The 26,908-nt window shown below is 37.3% G+C and overlaps 1 protein-coding gene across 1 annotated transcript; it reads right to left on the reverse strand.

The window, feature by feature from the left end:
• Positions 1–1,475: 1,475 nt before the first annotated feature.
• On the reverse strand, positions 1,476–26,908 carry LOC125823419 (electron transfer flavoprotein-ubiquinone oxidoreductase, mitochondrial). Its single transcript, XM_049502803.1, has 17 exons — positions 26,476–26,908; positions 26,317–26,393; positions 25,278–25,384; positions 18,109–18,190; positions 17,928–18,036; positions 13,932–13,978; positions 13,755–13,829; positions 8,914–9,099; positions 8,686–8,778; positions 8,212–8,314; positions 6,964–7,088; positions 6,620–6,669; positions 6,447–6,513; positions 2,928–3,007; positions 2,229–2,357; positions 2,079–2,145; positions 1,476–1,806 (listed from the first exon to the last, which is right to left on the reverse strand). The coding sequence occupies exons 1-17, from the start codon at positions 26,819–26,821 to the stop codon at positions 1,723–1,725; spliced, it is 1,827 nt and encodes a 608-aa protein (XP_049358760.1). The 5' UTR covers positions 26,822–26,908; the 3' UTR covers positions 1,476–1,722.

The raw sequence follows: 26,908 nt of genomic DNA on the forward strand, positions 1-26,908 counted from the left end.
GCAACTTACATTCCCCATAAATTGCGTAACCAGCGTGGGATAAAATAGTATCGACATTCGGGCAACTCCCTCTGAGAAGGCCTATTATATGGATCCATGAGTGTGTTCTATACCTCGACAAGGTATAGGACAATTCTGGCAGTATGGACGAGACGTTGTATCATCACGAAACTCATAGTGATGGTTGTCGATTAAAGAATCTCCCAAATAGAGTAAAGAGTATTTCATTATCATATTTATATATGAACATTTCATTCTGTTAGCATATTTATTTGTAAAGCTTTTAAATGATTTTCTCTGAGAAAATGATCAAAATGGTCCTTGATGTATTGGGGTTGCTTTATTTTGGTCCTTAATATATTCTAGGTGATTGAAATAGTCCTTCATGTATGACAAAATGTGTTCAATTTAGTATTTTATCCTAAACTTAACAATTTACCCCAAAAATTGTTAAATATAATTGTGGGGCCCACATAACTTACAAAATCCACCATTTTTACCATCTTTATTAGCTCAAAGAAAGAGTTTTATGAATTTTAAAATACCATTTTCTCTAACATATAACCACACAATTACAAAATAATTATTGTAATAAGGTTGAATGAAATGGATCGTCAATAAAAGTGGAGAAGAGCAAATGTAATGCAAGGAGTAATTATTACTAGCACATTTTAAAATTCATGAAACTCTTTCTTTGAGCTAATAAAGATGGTAAAAATGGTGGATTTTGTAAGTTATGTGGGCCCCACAGTTATATTAACATTTTTTGGGGTAAATTGTTAAGTTTAGGGTAAAAGACTAAATTGAACACATTTTGTCATACATGAAGGACAATTTCATTCACCTAGAATATATTAAGAACCGAAATAAAGCAACCCCAATACATCAAGGACCATTTTGATCATTTTCTCGATTTTCTCTCTGCTTATGCTTTACATTCAGTTGAGTATCTTGCTTTAGCTTCTTCAATCCAGTTATTTATTTTTCTCAGCTATATTACATATTCGTACATTCAATATACTGATGACATTCGACATGCATCCTTTCATGATACAGATACAAGTGTTCAGGATCATCAATAGGCGCTCTATTAAAATCACTTTGCACTTCTTGCTAACTTTGGTGAGCCTTCCTTGCATTTCGAAGGACTCCACTTTTGTCTTTCAATTTAATAGTTTTGAGGTGTCGTGGGTCTTATCCCGACATACATGTTGAACTATAGAGACTTCATAGATAGCTAGTGTTGAGTTTCTTTCGGTATTACCTTTGAACTATTTTGACAAACTATTATTGTTTTCAAAGTATTTTTAGACAATTTTGAATATACTATTTTGAGATAGTTTGAGTTTTGGAAATTTTGAGACTTTTAAATTTAAATTCTGTCTTTAAGCTTAAATCTGCTTTAGTTAGTCTTCCGCTAAGTAGCCAGCCAGGTTACGAGTTCGCTCAGGGATCAACAATGATTCTCAACTATTGGCCACGTCCAAGGTGTAAACTTGGAGCGTGACACAAAAACATGACTATTTATTGTAAACTAATTATTTTATTGTATATATCTGAACCTATCCCTTTTTAACTTCCTCATTCTCGAATATATTTACAATGAAGCAACGTTTAGGATCCAAGATGAAGTATGAGCGCAAAGAGCTGCATTTTTAAACTTTTCTGTTCACAGGGTTAGGGAGAATCCATTTTTAGCAGTTCATGAGGGCTGAAGGTCATCTACATGATTGTGTAACCAGGGCCGCCTCCACCTTCTGGGACTGTCCATTCGATATTCTGTTTCGGATCTTTAATACTGCAGGCCTGAAAGAAACACAATTTTTTACTATTTTCTGGATGTCAATATGAAACATCATCAAGTTGCATATGATTATAAACTAAGCAAGTGAACCATAGACTCGTTGAATTGCCAAAGGATTATCGGCAAGACCCGTGGCAGCTTGCCGGATGCACAATATCTTTTATGGATTATTGCAGCTTAGAGCTACACAGGTATCTGACACAATTTTCATGGCTGGCTTAAAGATACAACAGCTTTAACTCAAGATTGAACCAGGGACACAAAACAGAATTACCTTGCAGTGCAAGCAGTTCTGAGCATTGATCTGCAACTTTAAGTCACCGGTCTCATCCGGTATGTACCTATCATTTTGAAGAGGGTAATTGAACAAATGTGTAGCACATGAGAAGGAAATGAAGAATTATTTTCCACATGAGAATATTACTCATAAACTCGTGCAGGACAATATCGTGCCTCAGGTCCAGCATACTTGGGCAAGTTGACATTTTCTGGAACAGTAGGATCTTTCAGATGAAGATGAGATGGTTGGTCATGATCATGATTTGTGTTGCTCCTACAGGAAGGAGGAAATTAGAGAGGAAAATCAGCAGTTCTGTTATGAAAGAAGATCTGACCACTCGAGGTGGGGTTAAAAAGGAAAGATCTTGTAGTCCTTCCTCAACACAACAGGTCTTACCTCACATATTTAAGTACTTTTATTTGGCACAGTGATGTGATATGTTCAACCGTGATGGCAACCTCTATTAAAAATGAAACTTAACCAGGATTCACAGACCATGGTCTAGAGTTCTTACATGATGACAAAACTTAAATAAGAATTCAGTTGGATAAACAATTCTCGATTGGCTCTCAAGAAATTCGTTGTTCATTTGAGAGATCACAATTACCGCTTCGCCATTCCATTCAAAAAAAAGATTTTAGGTGAAACTGTGCATCAACAGATAAACACATTTAATCGTATTGCATTGCCTTTGACCAAACTATTCTATTTTACTTGCCATATAAATTTGTTTTCTTATAGTGGAAATATAACTATAATATAACTTGAGGTAGAACAAACAAATTAATCACTTACAGACCAATTAAAGAATCAGAAGATGTTTGTGACAAACAGACCGTCTACCTGTACAGAGAGGTCGGTACATCAAAAGATACAACACCATCTGGCTTTGGGTACTCAATCGGTGAGAACAATTGTGCTTCCTGCAAATAAAGGACCAAATTCATGTAATTACCATAGTTGATCTGTGAGCTATACTCAGCAATTTAAGAACATAGCCAACTTCTCTAAAAAGAGCACTCTTAACCTCAGCTGTATATTGTGATACAAATAAACACGGAAAAGTTGAGTCAGCTTGGTATGTAAGATCCTACAGTTTATGGTTCATTTGATAAATGGGAAACATGGTCTCTTTTAGTTTTGAAGAGAATAAACATCAGTATATTTTTGTTTCTCGAAAGATGCCAATCAATAAATCAACTTTGATTTGCAACAACAAGAAACCAGACCTGGGGATAACAAAATGTGGTATAATGATTTCTCTCCTACTTCTCATTTTTCCATCTAAACAACAAAAAAATTCCCGTGATGTATGAACAGGAAAGTGAGTCAATATTCCAATTCCCCATTAGCAAATGAGTCCTCTCTGTAGCATTGACCAATCTGCTTCGGTTTCTATCTTCACCATGAACATTCATAGGCCAGTGCCATTCAATTTCATATATCATAGAGATCAACGACAGGTCAACGAGAGCGCACTTCTTCCACAATAAGAAAATAAAAGTGAGCAACATCTCTAAGCTACATCGGTGATCCAGTGACTTCAAAAGAACGAATCACTATGGAGTGTTTCCCAAAAGAAATGGAAAACAACATCTGAATTTCATATTGCTGATGAGCGATGATAAAAGTCCTTCAGAGTAATGCCTGAAGCCATGCAGAATCTGCTGGAAAGCTAAAATAAGTACAATTAAGGAGCATGCCAGCATGGTCTGAATTACAGCATCCAATCTGGAGACATTCTGAAAGAATGCAGCAGGAGGGCTCGTTAAGGGGAAAATAAATTTGACTTGAACTGAATGTTTTTATGCTTTTGTAAATTTCTTGCAACTCACATAACATACCAGCTTGTATAGATAATTTTTTTAAGGTTTGTGAAGGATAACCGCTTTTAGATGTCCTTCCAAGTCCACAACCAGAGCATACATAATATCTATGCTTTACCCAGGGAAATTGTAAAGCCTCGTAATACTCTAGAACTAGCTTGGACTAATTTAAGGGCTTAATGGTAGTGTTAATGCGAGGCCGAAGTGGTTGGGACTTACTTGGGGATAACTGTGTGTTAGGGACACATTTGAGACATCCAATTGAGAATTTTCAAGGTTCTATTAAAATCAGGTAATTATAAACCTATTACATCACTAGTTAGATTATGATTGTTAATCACGGTTGAGTAAAGGTGGTAATTCAAAATATTTTCTTGAATTTTCTTAACCTTCCGCTACTCTAATTTTTAATCTTCGTATTTTTCTTCCACATATTTTCCTGTCTTTATTCAAGTAACCCGATTTTTATCATTAGGTGTTAAATATGTGATTGGGAACATCACTAACCATGGTTCCAACCAGAGGCGAATTCAGGATTTCAAAAAGACGGGTGCACCATTGTCAAGGGCGACTCGGGTCTTTAAGAAAAAGGCAACAATTTTAGGCTCACAAATTTGAGGGACTCATTTAATTTAGCAATAATAGATTATAGGTTTTTCATAAGAAAACTATTAAATACGATTTTTGGGAAAAAATAATATTAAAGGAAAAAATTATTAGAAGTTTGATAAATCTCGAGTATTATGTCACAAGAAAAATTAAATGCATTTTTTATATGAATTATTGATTGAAAAAGAATTATTAAAAGAAACCATTTATAAAAAAAAATATATGCAGCATCTCAAGAAATTTAAGAAGTACACTTTATAAAAAGAAAATGAAATTTTTTCAAAAAAATAACAAACAATGGTGCTTTTTAATTGATTTTAAAAAGAGGTCCTCTCTAGGAATCGAACCCTCAACCTCACAATCAAAAACCAACCCTTGAACCAGTGAGCCATCCAATCATTTGTGATCATGGGTTCCTTAATTTAATATTTACTATATTTTAAAAATTATACAAATAATATTTCGAGTTTTGTCAGATGACCACGGGTTCGAGTGACCCATTTTTTACCCTTAAATTCGCCCCTGGTTCCAACCCATTGGATTAGATGGTGGGTAAACTTAGTTCCAACAAATTGGTAGAGAACTCACAAATTAGAGAACTTAAGCTAATGTTCCTAAGTTAAAGAAAATAAATTTGAAATATTTAGGTATGCATTAATGTAAGTTGAACTCAGTTATCAGGTAGATTGTGAGTTTGTGATTCGTATTGCTTGAAGGAAGTGCCGGGAGAAGCTAAAGCTGTAATTTCCTAACTTACTAATTGATATGATTATGCCCTCAATGCATTTGATAAATTGCTTAAAAACAATAAATCATGCTATACCTATTGCCTTGTGCGACTTGTGTACTACTTGGTCCAGAACTCAGATAATTTGTGTTTATAGTAATCATAACCTTGTTTGTGTGACCATGTTAACTTGTTATTGTTATGTGCATTGATCGTATGCTTTACTCAAACTCAGTTATTGGTGTGATCACATTCATTTTGGGAGAAGTAGCCAACCTACCCAACCATGAGAGCCACAAAGACCAAGATTAGTGTTATGGTCTCTAGAGAAGGATCGATTCATGTACAAGATATATAAATTCAGCTCGTGAAAGGCAATGGAAGAGAGAACTCCGATCTCTTCAGCTCTTTAAAGGGAGACTGAAACCTTAGAGTTCAATCTGATCTCTTGCTTTTTGCTGAAATATGACTCAATGATTTATTCGTTAAAAACCCCTTTAAATAGGAGTCTTATTGTGCTACCTTTCTCCAAAAAAAAATAGGAGTCTTATTACATCAACAAGAAGTCTAATTTTTATGAAAGTAAGAAACCTAAATCCTATTCCAAGCTAATAACTATAGCTTTACTTACTCCTTATGAAGCTATGAAACATAAATCCTATTCTAGAATAATAAAGAGAGCTACGAAAATATAATTAACTAATAAATAAATCTACTTAAAAATATAATTAAATAATTAATTAATTGACTTATCCGCATCCGCAACATTTAGCTACGTCAAGCTTACGGGTGCTAATTATTTGCCAGCAGAAGAACTCAGTAGTTTTGATCGAAACCCAGTATATGTGCTAAAGGTACTACTAAAGATGTACAAAACGTATATTCAAAACCCAGTTACTAGCAGCCGAGGCTGTTTCCTAGAATCCAGAACCCATAAGGTTCAAATCCTAGCTCCACCTCTGTTTAATATCGTACTAATATAGAATCAATTATTCAGTTATTGGTTGAATTATGCCATTTCTTTTCAGTTAATACACTGATTAGAATAATCACAACAGAATGAACCAAGGTTTGCTTGGCGGGTAGTGAGGGCCTGGTGCCAATCATGCCCACCCGAGCATTAGAGTGTGACGAAAATAAAACATCTGGTATTAGATTACATCCATGAACTCTTATGATTAAAAAAAAAAGGTGTTTTACCCTTGTTGCTTCATGATCAGGTTTCCCATGATTAAGAGTGACTGGAGATCTTCCCTTGAGTATGTAACTGCCAAATTTAAGCTTATCCATTAGTCATACAGCTTAAGAAACTGGTTTGGAAAAAAAATGAGAGTTGAAAAGACAATTTGACTAAGCAACACGTGAAATCTTACTGCTCTACAGCACTTAAAGCCAAACCAGGATACAGCCCATATTCAAATGCCTGCAAAAGAGAAATTAATAAGGATAGAAGTTTAAAACGAGAATATTAACGGGCATCCTGTAGCTAATCTAATGAAAAAATAGTAGCTGCTTCAATCTATAAGAGGCAACAAAATGTTGGTCATCAGAGCCATTTGTCTCCCTATATAAGGAAGAGCATAGAGGTGCTTCCTCTCCAGCAAAATATTGTGCACTATGCTCCAAAGATATGTCAATAATATCGAGAAGATGCAATGTCATGATTAGTTTACCTAACAAATATGCTCCTAAAAGGTTTTCGAAACACAACACTCACAGGGCGATAGTTCCTTGCAGTATATAGTTCTTCCCATATCCATGAACTTCGTAAATTGTCCCAATAATTTTCCATCTTCAAGCCTTCTTGGAGCATGCTGAATGCAGATTCTGCCGCTAGCATTCCTGTGTCAGATTTTTTAAGCCAACAGGAGCATCATTCATTTTCTTGAGTATAAGCAGAATAAAAGTCAGAAAAGTCCCATACTTATATTGTCGTATGCCCCTATGTTACGATAAAGAGTCTTTAGATGCATCAGTAGCTATGAAGTCGTGAAGCCCTTTAGGCTAAAGCATGACTGACAATGTTGGAGAATCAAATACTCGTTAATATGTAGTCTTCAATCAAGCAAGCATTACAAAAGATCCATCCAGAAGAATGACCTTAGCCTATTTGGACATAAGTTCCGTCCAGAAGAATGACCTTAGCCTATTTGGACATGTGTCTATGCACAGATACTAGATGAAATTGATTTTTGATACAAAGATACATGAAATTGATTTTGGATACACATATACATGAAATTGTGAAACTCAGATAAATTGTGAAATACAAATACATTATGAATATTTTCTATCAGTTACATGCACCTGGGATGTATCTTTGATCCCAGAAACATGTATCTATGCATGGGTACACTAGATACTTGATACCGGATATACTAACGAAATTGATATCGGATACACTGGATGAAATTGATTTTGAATACACAGATACATGAAATTTTGAAACTATTGTGAAATACAGATACATTGTGAAACACAGATATAGAGAAGTAGACGGACGAGAGAGGCGAGATACATTCGCTAGAAACAGTGTATCCAGAGGCAAATATAACGTATCTAGATGTAACTTGGACAAGATATGTAATTACTGAAACTATCAATGTGTTGAGTAATCAGCACCTATACTAGTGTGTTTTATGAAAGTTGCTCAAACGTTATCTATGTGAACCTTTGAATATTGAATCATACGAGACATAACAATTTTCTTTCGGAATAAGTTTTGTAAAGCAACCTTGGGGTATTATATTCCAACGATGATTTAACTACTTAATTTTTCAATACAATGTTCGTTATGAATTTTGCACTCAAATAGCTTAAACTATCCATCTGCAGGGCAACAATTTAAAATTAACTGAACATCGTGGAGTCTTCAATAAAGTAACTTAAACTTTCAATTAGTAAGCTATGAAGCTACTATTTTGATTTGCCAGGTCAGACTAAGTACAAGAACAATAGGTAGTACCTGATTTCATAGCTGTATGAGTGCCCTTAATCTTCGGCACATTTAAGAAGCCAGCTGAGCATCCTATAATTGCTCCACCAGGGAAAACTGGATATGGAATAGACTGGAATTTAACCAAATCATTTGTATTTGTATGACCAAGAATAAGTTTTAAAAAACATGCCTCGAGTATGTCAAAATAAGTATGTGAAGAGAGCTAAAGTACATTCAATTTATCAGACGTGTTCTCATATTGAACTGATATTCACAAATTTCTTTACTGAAAGGCGAAATCTACTAAACATATTGGAGTTTGGAAAAAAGGCATGACTAATCCTTATAAGCCACATCACAGATGCAGATATTACTATATGGCAAAGTCCCTAATGCACCAGCTCTTTAGAAACACATTATTGAAGCTGAGGAAATGCTATAAATATGACAAGCAAGATGTGAACTCCATAAAATAATAAGAAAAAGTATTATCCATCACACCTGAAAACCTCCTTCATTTAAAGACCGAGCACCATATTGGAGAACAGTTCCACCCTCAAGAAGTGGCCTAATAGCAGGATGACGTTTAAACCTCTGAGATTTAGGATATGTGGAGTAAGTAGCTAGATGCTTAAAACAAAAGGAATCTTCAAATTGCTTATTCTTTGAGCGAGTACCAAAGAGAACAGTAAAAGAACTCTATACAAACAATAGCATCTTCATGTTTACCTGATATTCCTCGTATGGATTCAAGAAAGGGTTCTCATAATCTAGAGCAACCACAAGGCCGACAGCGACTTGTCTGTCCTTCATATGATACAAGAAGGAACCTCCATAGGTCTTCTGGTCCAGAGGCCAACCAAGTGTGTGAAGCACATAACCAGGTTGATGTTTGTCTGCATCAATCTCCCAGACCTGAAATAGAAACAAGTTCAGGAATCCACTTAAGTTGATATAAGATCATAGTACATTTAAAGTTTCAGGTGAAGAGTGATGTATATTTTAAAATACTCCTCTTTATAAGTTTTTGAGAACCTAGATGAACAACCTATTTAGAATATAATTAAGTAAATAACCGTGTGCTCTCTCTAACAACTTAAGCTTTTAAATGAAATGGACACACTTCAACATGGTTTATGTTAGTCCTAGGAATATTCTATAGCATATGCGTAAATATAGTAGGTATCTTGATTTACTCCTAGATGTACTCTAGCTTGATTTGATATTGATTAGGTATTGATTTCCTTTCCTTTTTAGGACATGTATACTTAGCTATTTAAACCCCAATAACTTGTGGGAATAATCAAGCTGAGTTCTCTCTCAAACTCTTGTCTTCTCACATGGTATCAAAGCTTTCTTTAGTGAGAAAACAAGAATAATAAGAGAACAAAATTGCTGAGAATTTTTTTTCCCAGCAAAACCTCCAGTGTTCTGAGACTCTGACACTCTCCAGGGGTATTGTGCATATACCAGTACCACCATTACGATCGGAATCCTCGCAGCTTGTGGTGTTTTACAGCCACTTTTCTGGCAGTTTTTTTTCCTGTAACTTTTTCCGGCAAGACAGCAAACAGTTTTCCAGCTGTCTAGATCTGTTCTTCAGGTTTTTCCCCAGAATTTACTTTATTTTTTACCACTAATAGATCTGTTTTTCATGTCTCTCGGATCCGATATGTTTAGCACTAATCTGTGAGTTCCACCAACCCAAACCATGGCATCACCACAGAACCTTTGACAAATAGTGCAAACTATTTATCTTGGTCCTCATCTGTTCAATTATGGTGCAAGGGACAAGGTATTCAGGATCACTTGGTTACACGGGCAAAGGATATTACTGAAAAAGATAGGGGCGAATTGGAGAAGATTGATGCTCAATTGTGCAGTTTGTTAGGGAAATTTATTGATTCAAAGTTGATGTCATTGTTTCAACCATTCCAAACTTGCTTCTTTGTTTGGGAAAAGGCTCGTGGGCTATACACAAATGACATATCCCGCTTTTATAATGTGATTTCTCGGTTGACTAACCTTAAAAAGCAGGACTCGGATATGTCAACTTATCTTGGACAGGTTCAGGCGGTTATGGAAGAATTTAATGAGTGAATGCCCCGTACTCAAAGCGTTGAAAAGCAATTAGAGCACTGTCAGAAGATGTTTCTAGTCGTTACACTTGCTGGACTTCCATTTGATCTTGATTCAGTGTGGGATCAAATTTTGGCTAGCTCTACTGTTCCAGTTGTGGATGACCTGTTTGCTCGATTGTTACGACTAGATGCACCACCTATGTCGTCTAGTCATCCAGTACCACCTGCGGATTCTTCTGTCATAGCATCTCAGACTGCATTTCAGACCGGAAATCAGCATGGGAAACGACAACCAATATGTGGTTATTGTAACAAATTACGGCATACCCGTGATGTGTGCTACTCTCTACATGGTAAACCAAAGAATGTTCATGTTGCTCAAACTGAATACACTGACAATCCCACCAATCAATTGTTCTCTTTGTCTGAGGTAGAATACAATGACTTTCTTCAGTATAAGGCGAGTAAGCACACTTCTTCATCAATAGCTACCATTGCCCAAGTTAGTAATCATGTCAATCCTGTTGCTTGTATCTCATAGTCCACCACACTTGTCCCTAGGGTTATGAACTCAGGTGCTTCTGACCACATTGCTGGTAACAAATCTTTATTGTCTAATATTACTTACTCTCAGCCCCTTCCCATTATTACATTAGCTAATGGTTCTCAGACCATGGCAGCCGGAGTCGGTCAAGCCAATCTTACCTTCCTTGACTCTAAATAATGTTCTTTTTGTCCTTGGTTGTCCCTTTAGCCTCTTGTCAACAAGTCTTTTGGCTAGGGCTTTAAATTGTTTCATCTCATTTTTTAGTGACTTCTTTGCCATACAGGGCTTCAGTACGAGAAGGATGATTGGCGAAGGGCATGAGTCAGATGGACTTTATTATCTCAATTCTCACATATCCACTACAACTTGTTGAATCTCAAACTCCCCAAATTTAATCCACAAACGATTGGGACACCCTAGTTTATCCAAATTTCAAAAGATAGTACCTAGCTTGTCCAAATTGTCTAAGTTAGATTGTGAGTCATGTCAATTGGGGAAGTACACCTGAGCTAAGGTCCTCCCCTCCACCCCCCAACTCATTTTTGTTGTAATTTTATACACCTTTTGGCTTACATGACACACTCCGTGACTCCACGTAGTTGAGGAGCGTGGGAGATGTTTGGATGCCACGTAAGCCAGAAAGATGTACAAAATTACAAAAAATATTGGGTTCGAGGGGGTAATAGGACCTTAGTTTAGTTAAGATGCGTCTCTGGGATTTCGATTTAGGGGGTACTTGTGCCTTATCCCTACTTTCATTGATGATTACTCAAGGTGCACTTGGATGTTCTTAATGCAAGATCATTCTGAATTATTTTCCATATTTCAAACTTTTTGTGCTAAAATAAAAATCTAGTTTGGTATTTCTATTCGCATTTTTCGTAGTGATAATGCACATGAATATTCATCATCTCAATTTAAACAATTTATGTCTTCCCATGGAATTCTTCATCAGACATCATGTCCTTACACTGCACAACAAAATGAGATTGCAGAGAGAAAAAATAGGCATATTGTTGAGACTACACACACTCTTCTCATCAAGCAAATGTTCCATTGCGATTCTTGTTATCTGATTAACCGTATGCCTTCCTCTGCTATTCATAATCAGGTAACACACTCTATTTTGTTTCCAAAGTCAACCTTATTCTCTCTTCCACCATGAGTCTTGGGAGCACATGCTTTGTCCATATACTCACTCTAGGAAAAGACAAATTTGGTCCCCGTGCTCTTAAATGTGTCTTTCTCGGTTATTCAAGGGTATAGAAGGGATATTGATGTCTCACCTGACCTCCAATAATACCATATGTCAGCTGGTGTTACTTTTTTTTGAAGGTCAGACCTACTTTTACATCCTATTCTGTTGAACAATTATACATTTATGAGGTTCTACTAGTTCTATCTTTTGGAGATCCCGCCATAGTTTATCCTTCCACATCATCTCCTACGACTCTATCTTCCTTATATGCACCTCCACCACTATTAACATCTTCGTTTGCGCCTAGATGATTCACGCCCTCCGCCAGAATCCTTGCCTGATGAGGACTTGTCTACACAGAGTCCTTCCATCGCCACTTGAAAAGGTAATTGCTCTACTCATAACCCTCATCCTATCTATACTTGTTTGAGTTATCACCCTTTGTCACCGATCCTTTCTGCCTTTGTATATCACTATCATCTGTGTCTATTCCCAAGACTACAGGTGAAGCTCTTTCTCATCTAGGTTGGCAACAAACTATGATTGAAGAGATGTCTGCCTTACACTCTAGTGGTACTTGGGAGCTTTTTCTTCTACCTCCAGATAAATCTGCACTTGGTTGTCGGTGGGTATATACAGTGAGGTAGGCCTCAATGAACAGATTGATTGCCTAAAAGCTCGACTAGTGGCCAAGGGTTATACACAGATTTTTGGTCTCGACTATGGTGATACTTTCTCTCCTGTGACCAAGATTGCTTCAGTCCGTCTATTTTATCCATGGCTATGGTTCATCATTGGCCTCTCTACCAATTAGATATTAGAAATGCCTTTCTTCAAGGAGATCTCGAACATGAGGCATATATAGAGCAACCACCTGATTTTGTTGCCCAATAAGAGTCTAAGTAACATGGTGTTTGAGATGAATTTGAATTTTGAATTTTTTTTTATAACCGAGAAATCTGTCTGCGACCCGCCCTTTGGACCAATCACAACCTTCTAAACTCAGTGGATAATGGGCCCGCCCCTCTACCCTTCTCCACTTAAATACCGGGTTCGCTTTGTATGGTGTGGGGCTTGAACCTGTGACCCAAGCCACAAATCCTCCACCCTTTGCCACTCGAGCTAGGCCTTGGGGGCTTTTAGTTAGGTTGTTTGAATTGCTGAGATATTTTAGGTTGTTTTAAATTTCAAATTATGTAGATTATGTTTTTTATGTTGGCTATTTAAAGCCTCTCAATGCTTAATAAAGTTATTGAAAGCTATTGAAAGTCATTTCAATCCATTGAGAGATATTTCAATCATTTTTTTGCTGCCCCGTTTTAAAAAAAACACCAACAACAAATAAAGAGATTAACTTGTTAGAAGAAAAAGTGATTGGAAATGTTTTAGTCGACAATTCACCAAAGCCATGGTGTTCCTACTTCCTTCTTCTAGATGTTCGTCCACTAAATGGGACTTATTTCTAAGTAGCTAAATAATCAATATAGGTACCAGGCCTAAGAAAAGGAGGGAAGTAATGCCTGCAGGGTAAAGGTTATCTCCGGTGTGAGTTTGCAAGTTGGTGAACTTGCATTTTCTGCATACCCACGAATCCCCACCCCCCTTAGTTGTGATCAGGAGACTTCCAAGATCACGTTGGTGAGCTTTATGATTGCCAGGATGAATCAGTAATTAAATAGACGTTTGTGCCTCTTTGCATCAAGAGGCAAAAAGGAGTAAAGAAAAGAGATCAGAAGAAAATTACCTCTTTAATTCCTAAAGCATAGGTTTGATGTTGCCCCTGCCCTTTCTCTCTCAAGTTGTACTTCTTGATTAATTTCTGTCAGGAATACAAGGGTCAACAAAGTCGGCGCTGAACTTTAAATGATGTATAGGACATCGAAATAGTTGATAAAGACAAAAGAATAAACCTTCTGCATACCTCTGATAAAGATCCTCTACATCCTTCTGCAAGGAGAGTAACACGCCCTACACACCATCACAGAAAACAGGGGTTAGTAAACTAGGAAGTACGGGTAATGAGCCAAATGGTGTAGCGTCCCACAAAATTTTTAGTTTGTTTGGGATTAATATATGCTTAGTTACATGTTAAATGATGAATAACATATGTGGAAGATACCATATGTTATTGTAAATGTTGTTGAGATAAAGATGCATGTGTTGTGTGAATGATTTGGAATGTATTGAAGTGGTATTGTAGCAAAAAGTGGGAAGATTTCAGTGTTTTGATATGAAAATCATTCTCAGGCGATTTACACCATACTTGTGCATCGTATAGCTATTGCACGAAGGTCATTTTTGGCCTGGACAGTTTCATGATATAACGCAAGTAACGCGTGGAACGTGATCCTAACCAAGGCCAAAAAGGTGAGACAGGACAGTGAAAGAGAGTTGTGTGACACTACAGCTCAATATGAACAATTGTATCTCAGGGAAATAATCAGGTTGCATGACCGGTAATCCAATGTCGATTATATCATACAGAGGTGCTCAGTTCACCACATTCTTCTGGTAATCCCTGTTGAGTCCCACATCGGTTATTAAAGGGATGTGTTGTCTGAGTCTCTTTAATGGTCTTGGGCAATCCTCCTCTCATGAGCAAGCTTTTGGGATTGAGTTAGGCCAAAGATCAATTTCTTTAATAATCCTTTCAAGCGGATTTTGGAACACAAGTGAACTTGAGCACGTTTATCACCATTAGACCGACAGGAAAACTGAAAGACCTACTCAACCACTTGAGGATATGTACGGGCATGTGCCATTGACTTCGGTAGCAACTAGGATGAGCATCTCCGGATTAATAGAGCTTGCTTATAACAATAGCTATAAAGCGAGCATCAAAATGGAGCCATTCGAATTATTAATAGGTGTCTGTATAGATCATCTGTTGGATATTTTGAACAGTCGGAAGCCAAACTTCTTGGCTCAAATCTTGTACAAGAATGCTTGGAGAAAGTTAGACATAATTAAGAGAGTCTTAGAACAGCTGAAAGTTGTGAAAGGTCCTATTTGTCATTTTGGACAAGAGGCACCGAGAGGTCGAGTTCATGGTTGGCAACTATGTGTTTTTTGAAGATTTCACCGATGAAAAAGGTAATGAGGTTTGGTAAGAATGGTAACTTGATTTGAAGTTCATTGGGCCATATGAAATTCTCAAGCAGATTGAAACATGACCTATCAACTTGCCTTGCCACCAGAGTTGTAATCAAACCTCCATGCATCGATCCTATGAAAATCTGGGAGTGATCCTTCATGTGTTGTTCAATCTTAGACTGGAACTTGATGAAAAATTATCATATGAAGAAGTTCCTATGGCATACAATTTTTATTTTTTTGAGAACTAAAGTTCCTATGGCATACTTGATAGGCAAGTTCACAAATTCAGAACAAAAGAGGTTGTTGGCTTAGCATCACTAGCAGCATAGGAGCCTCTGTATCAGTGTCCCACCTTTTGTATGCAGATGAGACACTAATATTCTGTGGGGCAGAGAAGTTGCAGCAGCATTATCTTTAATCGAACCCTTCTTATTTTTTAATCTATTTCAGGCCCATATATTAATATGCTAAAAAGCATGTTATACCCAGTGAATGAGGTGCCTACCCGGAGGAATCAGCTAGCATAATGTGTTGTGGCATTAGCCTGTTCCCTACAATATATCTAGGATTACCTCTGCGAGCTAAATACTAGTCAAAGGAAGTATGGAGTAGAGTAATTGAAAAAGTGGAGAAAAAAACTGGCTGCTTGGCAAATTCAATATCTTTCATTGGGGGGAAGAGTGACCCTAATCAACAGTGTCCTTGACAGTATTCCTACTTACATTATGTCTCTTTTTTCAATGCCGAGCAAAGTCCTTCAACAACTTGACAAACTGGGAAGATCCTTCCTCTGGGAAGGAAACAGGCCACAAATTCCCCCTGGTGGAATGGCCTTACTGTAATTCAACAAAAAATGCAGGGCGGACTGGGGATAAGAGACTTGGCTAAGCACAACAAATGTCTGCTACTGAAATGGTTATGAAGCTATGGGCAAGAGGGTCCAGTTGTGACCAAGTATGGCCATCAGGACAATTGGAGCACTGGGAGCACTAGAGCCTCACATGGAGTGGGTCCTTGGAAGCACATTAAAAACTTAAAGGATTATTTCTAGCAAGACATTTTCTTCAAGATTGGCAGCGGTTCTATGGTGAAATTCTGGAAAGAGAATTGACTTGGTGACTCCACTTTGCAAGTCATGTACCCATCTCTTTTTCTATTAGCCACTAACCCCAACTCCACAGTGGAGCAAATCAGATCAGGCAACACATGGGATGTTCAATTTAGGAGGAATATGGAAGATTGGGAGCTATATGATGTATTTGATCTGTTGGGAAGATCAAACAGTTGTACAGTTGATAGCCAAAGCTCTGACAGAAGGAGATGGGGCAGTTCCAAGGAGGGTACATACTGTGTAAAGGCAGGCTATCACCAGATGTTCTCACGGTATGAAGCTATTAATGTATCGCCTGGAAGTTAATTTGGAGAACAAAATTACCCCCAAAGGTAAGTTGTTTCACTTGGACAGCACTAAAAGGGGCCATCCTGACTCAAGCCAATCTATGTAGAAGAAAATTGTAGCTTGTGAATAGATGTTTTTTTTTTTTTTTTTTGAAAAGCTTGTGAATAGATGTTATGTGTGCTTGACTTGAAATCTATCAACCGTCTTTTCTTGCATTGCCCAGTGGCTGCTGACCTCTGGCACATGTTCCTATCAGTTTTTGGTCTCAATTGGACACAACCCCAGAGTATCAAGGAAGCCGTTAAAAGTTGAAACTTTTGGAAAGTCAGCAAAGGCGTCAAGAACATCAAGCAAATGATCCCAAGTTGTACTTTTTGGAGTGTGTGGACAGAAAGGAATAGAAGATGTTTTGATGGTGTTTCTAACTCCTAACTCAGTATTTAAGGCTAGGTGTCTACTACAGCTTTTTAGTTGCAGTAATTATGCTCCTGTAAATGATGCTGTTTCTTTTGTAGATTTCATTGGCTCTGTGAGCCTAGCTTAACAGCCTACTTTTGCTTTTGGTTAGCTCCAGATGCTTATAGAACTTTTTTTCTTTGGCGCTAACATCACTTTTTGTAATCTTTGCATCTTCTTGATGCCAGCAATACAACATGTTACTTCATCAAAAAAGAGGTTGTTTCGGCCAGCTATGGAAGAACCATTGCAATGAAGAGTCAACTAGGAAAGTAGAGAAGGGCATGAAAACAAGATATCCTCACCTATGCCAAAGCAAAAGTATTTGAGGATGACTGTTCCTAAGTGGGAGAATATAGCACCCTACAAAATCTTTAATTTGTTTAACCTTAATACATGCTTAATTATGTTCTAAGTGATGGATAATATGTGTGCATGATATCATATGATGTGGAACATGTTGTTGAGTGCATTCTACCCTCCACAGACCCTACTTTAGTGGACTACACTAGGTATGGTGTTGTTGTTTTTACCATCTGAGTTACCTTTCTGCCCCATAAAGCTCCATATGAATAGCATCATGTTCCAACTGATACTAATTGAACTGATGTTCCAGTTTGGATTGTTGGCAATTAGTTTCCATAACACACAAATACTCACCACAAACTTCTGGAACAAATAAACTGAATTGGGGTGTTGTAATGTAAGTACTGAGATATTTGATTAACTCCCTCTAGAATCTTTGGGCACAAATAACATTAATAATTATACTCAATTTACTTGAATTATAGCGTCAAATCACAGATCAAAATTGTTACTGGGGATAATTAATGTTAAACTAAAGGGACAGTTGTAACTTCCATTTGATAGTCATCTAAAACACTGCAGTAACTGTGGACAGAATGTAAATTTGGAGAACTTATTTGCAGAAAATAAACAAGGAAAAAATTGAGTAACAGAACTTGCCCTTCAGTGCAACACCACGCTGGTAGTTCTCTTTTCTGGAACCATCTTTAGCCACTCCCATATCATTAGTAGCAATACCAGTAACCTCGTTGTGTTCGTTGCATAAAATCTGAAACGTTTCTACCTTAGCAAGGAAAAACTAAAAAAATAATGAAATAATCCAGAATAGCGAGGCTAATACCTCACTAGCAGCAAAACCTGGGTATATTTCAACTCCTAGCTCTTCAGCTTTCTGCCCCAACCAATGTACCAACTGACTCAAACTGCATTACCATGATTCTAAAGATTTAACATACACGGAAAAGTCGTAACTACATCAGCAAATTGTGCATTCAAGAAGTAAACCAGGCACATTTCTGTCTGTATGATGATATCGGAGGGTGTATGGACCACAAAGTATGTAATTGGGGATCCCCATCTAGTGCTTTAACTCTTACATATTTGCAAAGGAAACTGAACTCGCTTCCCTTCTCACGTAACAAATGTCAAATATAAGGATACACCTATCAAGCACCAGTCAAGGCCAAATCGGACCATGTTAACCATTGGACTAATTCCTTTTTTTTTTTTTCTTTTTTTTTTGGATGAAGTAAGAAGAATGTCATTAACAAAGCATCAAGCAGATGCACAGATTACAAAAGAAAGAAATATCAGCTCCCAAAAAGGCAAAAAAAGGTATCTAAACAGCTAACAGCAGAGATCTATGGAGCTGATAAATTCTAGGAAAGAATCGACACTAAGTACAGGAGAGAGATTAACCCAACCAAAAAGAGTAATCAAACATCTTGCTTTAAAGGTAGAGATGGGAGTTGGGGTGCCATCAAAACATCTTTTGTTCCTCTCCGTCCATAAGCACCACAAAATACAGGCTGGAACCAAAGACCAGATATGCTTGACGGACTTCCCAACTTTCCAAGAACTCCAACACACAAAAGCCTCTCTCAATGATCTTGGCATGACCCAAGTGAGTCCAAAAAGTGAGAAGAACATGTTCCATAGGCCTGTTGCAACTGTGCAATGAAGGAACAAGTGATTAATAGATTCTGAGTTGCACAAGCACATGTAGCATCTGTTGACTATTTGGAATTTCCTCCTCATGAGATTATTCTGAGTCAAGCAAGAGTCTTTTAGAGTAATCCAACTGAAACAAATAACTTTAGGTGGCAACTTAGTTCTCCAGATTAATTTCCATGGCCATTGATCAATTACGGTCTTCTTGGAGCTTTGTTGAAGGTAGCATGCTTTAACTGTGTAGGATCCATCCCTGTTATGTCTCCAGATAAGTTTGTCCCTGCGTTGACTGTTGATTGCACTAGTCTGAATGGTGGCCATAAGGCTAAAAACCTCTTCCAACTCCCAGTCATTAAGATTTCTCCTTAGGATCAGATTCCACACATTGTCTTCCCTGTACTGCGAGATGGTTGAGTCTGGATGAGATGCAATCTGGAAAATGCTTGGAAAAACATTCATTAGAGGAGTGTCTCCTAGCCAAATATCTTTCAAAAACTGAATATGTTCCCCATTTCCCACCATAAGTGAGGCATCACTGAAGAATTTTTCCCACAGTTTCCTTATATCTCTCCAGACCCCCGTGCCATAAGAGGTACTGACTTTATTAGAGCCCCAATAACTATCACTACCATACTTTTCTTGAATCACTTCCTTCCACAAGCCAGCCGCCTCTTGATTGTATCTCCAGTGCCACTTCAATAGCAAACACTTGTTATGTAAGGCCAAGTCTTTTATCCCCAGTCCTCCATATTGTTTTGGCAAAGTGACTTTGGCCCATTTAACAAGGTGAATTTTGTGGTCCTTGTTGTTGCCTTCCCAGAGAAAGTCTCTCCTGATTTTGTCAAGTCGCTGTTTCACCTTAGCTGGCATAAGGAGTAAGGACATAAAATAGGTGGGAATGCTGTCCAATACACTATTGATGAGTGTTAATCTCCCCCCTAGAGAGAGGTATTGTTGTTGCCAGGAGGCTAGCCTTCTCTCAAACTTTTCCACAATCACATTCCAAACTTGAGATGATCTATTCATAGCACCCAAAGGCATACCCAAGTCTTACCCTTCCAAATACTGTTACCCCACTCAAGCAATGTGTATATGAAAATGCTCTGGCCAAGCAATCATTCTCTATAAGTTGAAGCTCCATGGTTAGTAAAACATCATAGGAGTGCAGATGTTTGGACATGAATTGTGTGATATTTCAAAAAAAAAAAAGTAGTATTTGAAGTTAAGATGGAAAAAAGGTATTTGGAAGTTGAAGTTGTGTTTGGACATGCAGTCGCTTGAAAAAAAATTGAAGTTTTGTGAAGAAAAAAAATTACTTGAAAACTCTTTTTCAAGTTTGGAGTGAAAAATTGACACAACGCAAGTCAAATTGGTTTTCTGAAAAAAAAACATTTCATGTCCAAACAGATCCTGAGTTGGAAATGCTCATCCACAACATACTTTGCTCCTTTTCAATTATCAAAAGCACAACAATCCATTCAATACATATTTCCATATCTCAAAATTGTCCCTGATACATCTGAAAATTAGTTGATCAAGGACTTTGTGGCCAATCTTTTTTTTAAAAAAAATACTAGGAGAGGAAAGATTATGAATGAAGACATCTGGCACAAGGTAGGAGTGGCTCCGATAGAGGGCAAGATGCGGGAAACGAGGTTGAGATGGTTCGGGCATGTGCAGAGAAGATGTATGGATAACCCAATGTGGAGGTGTGAGAGGTTGGCTATGGATGGTTTGAAGAGAGGTCGAGGTAGGCCGAAGAAATATCGGGGAGGTCATCGGAGGTTATGGAGGACACAATTTAGACAGAACATGATGCAGCTTTAGCTTACTAAGAACATGACCATAGATGGGAGATTATGCAAGAAACGGATCAGGATAGAAGGTTAGTTAGATAGTTAAGTGTAGTCGTAGTCGTACTTCGATTAGATCATTGTTTCTTTCCCTTTGAGTATTAATTGTACAATTAGGCATAGTATTACTCTTGTAATTTTTTTTTCTTTAAGTTTGGTTATTCTCAATTGCTTATGTACTTCAATTATCGTTTTATCTTGTTATGACTACTATTTAGGATTGGATCTCCGTTATTTCTCTCTCTATACTGCTTTGGACTATTTCTTTCCTTAAGTTGAGAGTCTATCTAATACAACATTTTTACCTCTAAGATAAAGGTAAGGTCTGCGTACACTTTACCCTATCCACACCCCACTTTGTGGAATTACAATGGGTATGTTGCTGGTGGTGGTGATGTCCGGGCCAGCTTGCGTGCAACTTGACTAATTCCATGGGACACATGTTATCTCTCACTAGCACGGGTATTGGGTTACTCTATCCACCAAGGTTGGGATATAGGAAGGGACTTGTGGCCAATTGAATTACCAACTTTACTTAAACCATTTGCAAACACATCCAACTTTTCATTCACCAACTAGTAGAGCCCCTTCAATACTACCAAGACCTTATTGTTGTCTTTGCTCCTCTTCTTTTGGTTTGTCCAACTTTTTTCACTTATGTTAATCTCTCTAACTTTCTTTTTGGGTGTGTATGTTCGTATTTTTTTCATTTTTTCTGCCCTTGATAATCAATAACAATGCACAAGCTACATTGATGTCCTTTAATTATATCAGTATAAAATAGAACACAATCTCAACCTTGCACGCATGATATGACTTGAAATGAGGGCACATCCTATGTAGTTTAATTGAAGTTTCATATGTTTTTATGCATGTTTTTATGAGTTTTAGTGTTAGAATGTTGTTTTGTAGGTTTTAGAAGTTGAAATGGCTAGAAGGAGGAAAAGATTTAAAAAAATGTCAAAAGGAGGGGATTACACAGTCGTAGATCAACTCATGAGCCGTGGATCCACTCATGGAAAGAATCAGGGAAGGTGTCAAAAGGACCTTGCATGATTGGTCAATGTACAATGGGAAGTACGGAGATGTATGTCACATTCACGGCCCGTACATGCATAGCAGATCAAGCATGTAGGAGGACCTACGGCTGGACTTACAGACCATGGATCAATATACATTAAGTAGTTCAATACACGAAGAACATTCATAGACCCTGAAGGGCAATTGACAACAAACTTAAGGGCAATCCATGTCGGCAGGCAATTTTAAGTTGTTAGGATTCCAAATTTATGGACCATTATAAATAGTTTCATAGGGTTATTTTGTAAGGGAACTCCGCATAATTTCTAGTTTGGAGTTTTGGAGGTCTAGTTCCAATATTTTCTCTCTCTAGATTACAAGTCTTGTGAAGAACAAAGAACAGAATTAAATTCTCTCATCGTTCATATTCAAAGTAAGCTTTACGAATTCATTCAATCATTATTCTTGTAGTTTATCTTCAATCATCAGACATCAGTAGCTAAATCCTCTACTGAGGTTGTGAAGCGTTCATAGGTTTCTGTGTGTTGCATGATTTTTGGAAATTAAGACATCAACCTTCTTCTTGCTTTTATTGGTTTTTTTTTTGAAATAGGTAACTTTGTATTCACACAAAAGACCTCATCAAGAAATTGATGAGGAGGGATTTACAAACCCCCCGGGGGTGCCATCATTCTCAAATCCAAAACCAAATTTTCAAAAATTTACAATTGTCCTATAAACTCTACTAAACTATCTGCTTCCCCCACTAAATCTTGCTTACACCAAAAAAACAAAAGACTAAGGCATCTCATCTTGATCATCTGGGAACTGCTAGTCCTCCCTTCAAAGCACCTTCCATTCCTTTCTTTCCATAGTGTCCACCAAATGCAAGCAGGTACATTTTTCCACCAATCTCCCTTTGATCCTCTCTTCCCAATTCCTTGCCAGCGTGTTAGTACCTCAAAAGTGGTTCTGGGCATTTTCCAGTTAACCCCTAGTATACAAATGAACATGTTCCACAGATCTGCAGCCATCCTGCAGTGCAAAAATAAATGGCCATTTTCTTCAGCCTCTTGTTCACACATAAAGCACCTTGAGCATATCTATAAACCTTTTCTTTGTAGCACTTCGTGTGTTAGACAAGCTCTTCTAATTACCAACCAAGTAAAGCAAGCAACTTTTAGAGGGATCTTAATCTTCCATATTAATTTCCAGGGCCAAGATGTTGTCAAAGAGTGGTTGGTGTTTCTTTCCCAGTAACAAGACTTTACTGTAAAAACTCCCCTACTATGCAATTTCCAAACTGGTTTGTCGGACTCTGCATTGATGCCAAGGAACAGGTTCAAGGTCTGGAGTAAGTCTGCTACTCTTTCAACCTCCCAATCATTTAGAGCCCTTCTAAATATAAGATTCCAGCCTTGAGGACTCCACATCTGCTTTATAGTGTCATTCTGTTGTAGGTTGATGATGTACAAGTCAGGAAAGAGTATCCTCATTTTCACATCGCCTAACCAAATCTCATTCCAGAAACTGATCTTCGGGCCATTCCCCACTCTGAAAGTCACCTGCGCATTGAAGTCAGTCCACATTCTCCTAATAGTTTTCCATACTGAGCACCCAAAAGTACCATTCACCTCTTCAGTTATCCAATTACTTTGTAGGCCATATTTCTCAGCTATGAACCTCCTCCATAATGCTGTATCTTCGCAACAGAATCTCCACAACCATTTTTGCAGCAAACTAGTGTTCTGAATACTTAAATTCGTAATGCCCAGACCTCCTTGTACTTTGCTCATTATCACCTCTTCCCATTTAACCAAGTTGTATCCTTGCTTCTCTTTGTTCCCTTGCCAGAGGAACACCCTTCTCAACTTGTTGAGTTTCTTTCCAATACTTTTTGGTAGTGGAAAAAGACTTAGCATATAAGTTGGGAGGGCATCCAGAACTAATTTTATGAGAGTCACTCTACCTCCCAGAGATAAATATTGACTCTTCCACCTTGTCAGCTTCCTTTCACTTCTCTCCAAGACTTCACTCCATACTTCCAATTCTTTGTTCTTGGCTCCCAAGGGCATCCCCAAATATTTGGTGGGAAGAGAGGCCACTTGGCAGCCCAGGTTGTCGGCTAGGCCTTGCATATTATTGACTTGATTAACTGGGACCAGGCAACTCTTCTGCCAGTTCACATGTAGACCTGAGATGGCTTCAAATATGGTTAGTATTGCCCTCAGATGCCTAATTTGCGACACTTCTGCACCACAGAACACAAGAGAATCATCTGCATACAGTAGATGTGTAATCTCCATGTTATTAGCTCTGTTAGTATATGCACCAAAGCCTCTTATCCACCCCAATTCATTAGCCTTTCTAACCATGTAGTTGAGTCCCTCCATTGCTAGAAGGAATAAGAAAGGGGACATGGGATCTCCTTGTCTCAGTCCCCTTTGTGATTGAAAGAAACCTTCTGGACTCCCATTTATAATGATTGAGAATTTCACTGTTGACACACAAAACTTGATCCAATTCACCCATTTCCTCCCAAACCCCATGCTTTTATTGGTTGATAGTTGCAAACATAAACCTGCACCATAATATCTTAATTTTTCTTGGAAAAGCAATTAAGGTTTGGTAGAAAAAGCGTGCATGAACTCAAGGCACTAACTTGTTAAATAGATTTGTTTACTGATAAGTTGAATTTACATGACATAATCTGTCGTTCTTATCTAAATAACTCATATAGTTGTGGGAACATCACATTGAGATTAATCATTCAACTCTTGAAAAGATAGAGTGATGGTTTAAGGACTGAGTGCATATCTAAGAATCTAATAAACCGTAATATCATCAAAACTGAAGAACGGTGCATTCTGGGAATACAAGCTTAGTGCTTTAATTATAAGTTTTACATCTCAAAGTAGTTACTGCAATTCTTAGTCTTAAGTTAAACAAATTCTTTTCAACTCTTATAGAAAAGAAATTAGACTGTCAAACTAGTATTTGGATGTGGTATTTCTCCCTATTCCCTATGGGATTCGACCCCAACCTTGTTTGGGTTACTATATTTGCATATGACCGTGTTACAACATCTTAAGGTGTAATTTTGAGTGTATCAATGCACCAAGGCCATGGCATCGCATTCACAAAATCACACCTAAAACATAACTAATGGTTGTTAAAAATCTATGTGGTGACACATAGCACAGACTGATACATGAACTCATAAAATGCCATGCCTAAATTTCCGGTAAATCGGAATCCTATAAGACTTCTGATTGATTTCTTCCAAATCCTACGTATTGGAGAGCATTAGCTGTGCAGTAAGAAGATGTGACAACTTCTTCCAAGGGAATAATAATAATAATAATAATAATAAATATAGAGGAAACCACGACTAGCAATTTGAGGCAAAGGAGTAATATCATTATATGCTCACTTGAATCCATTTTCTAAGTAGATACAAAAGTACCTTATGACATAGTTTCCCTTATTGTCAAATGGGCTTGGAAGTGAAAAGGCACGATTTTCCGTAAGCAGCCAAAAGTTATCAGAAGTAACAGGGACATCAATGGGAGCCTGCAATCAGAAAAAGAGCTTTAGCAAATGATGGTATCACACATGACATAAATAAAGCCACAGAAACCAAATTCTTATTTCCAACTTCATTTTCAGAATAAAACCCCTTTATTTTTTGATAATGAAGTAAATAAAGACCCCTTTATCACAATTCAGACTTGCCCAAGTTAAAATACTACATTCAGTTCTGAATAGTAACTGTTTGAATACAAGTCTTAAAACGGAATTAATCAATTTATTATGCATAAATAATCACATGAACTATCTATGTCCGGAAAGAGCCTTTTCAAGTAGATGGCTGCCTAAACAACCAACCCTTGCCAAGTTCCTTTCTTAGCAGTGTGACATGTAAAAGCAAGGTGAAGAAAATGTAAGTAGAACTGAAATTAAAATAAATTGAATCAAATTCAGCACAAAAGAAAAACAATTTTATACATCACTGACTTATTAGCATCTGTATACCAGGTAGAAACATAATACCAAAATGTAAGAATTATGTCAAACAATGCAGCTGAAGTTGTATAGGGAGACCTATTATTTCAAACTAATAACCAGGGGCGTATGCAGGAGGGGTTCACTGGGTTCATGTGAACCCACGCTCCCCTCCCGAAATTACACTCAAAGTATCTTATAATGCAATGATGATTGGATGCACCTCTCTAAGAAAGGTTAGGAATTTGAATCTTATACCTATCTTGCTTTATTGTTCTTTCTAATATTGGATAACACCTCTCTGAGTGGTTATTGATGGCACTTTATATATATGTATAGCTTTAATCTTTCAAAATTTTCAAGTTTGTCACATTGGAAATTTCTAATTTTTTTTAGCTCCGTTTTTTCCTAATAGTGCACCATCATCTCGAAATCCTCAATAAGAGTCTGCTAATAATATCTGAGATTAGGGAGAAATGTTTAATATTGTAAAAGAGTACCTCTTCCTCTTTCCAATGGGGAACGAGTTCATCGAGTGCCCGTGGCTCAAATACATTTCCTGACAAGATATGAGCACCTGTAGAATGAAATCAATAATCAGAAGGGACAAAACAATGAATAATTTCAGGCCATATCCATTAAGAGAAAAGAAACCCTACCCACTTCAGCTCCTTTCTCAACAACACAAACTGATAAATCAACTTCCTTTTGTTGGCACAATTGTTTGAGCTTAATAGCAGCTGATAGCCCAGCTGGTCCAGCTCCAACAATCACCACATCATAATTCATAGTTTCTCTATCTGATTCACTACTATAACTCCTAAATCCACTTTGACCCCATAAAACCCATCTTCCATTTCCATTTTTTGGCTTATGAAAAAATTTAGAAATTTCATTTCTTGAATTTGAGACCAAATTGGATGAATATGCTGATTTATACAGAATTGAATTAGATAAAAGGGGTATTAATTTGGATTTTGAGGAAGAACTGATGAACTTATACATGATGATTTTGTTGACTGCTCAATGATTTCAATGCTTTTGCTCGTTTTTATGAAAACTTGAGAATATGAAATTGGCCAATCTCTAGTC

This window comes from Solanum verrucosum, unplaced genomic scaffold, assembly GCF_900185275.1.
Source record: "Solanum verrucosum unplaced genomic scaffold, falcon-dt-bn FXZP01000012.1, whole genome shotgun sequence".
Lineage (NCBI taxonomy): Eukaryota > Viridiplantae > Streptophyta > Magnoliopsida > Solanales > Solanaceae > Solanum > Solanum verrucosum.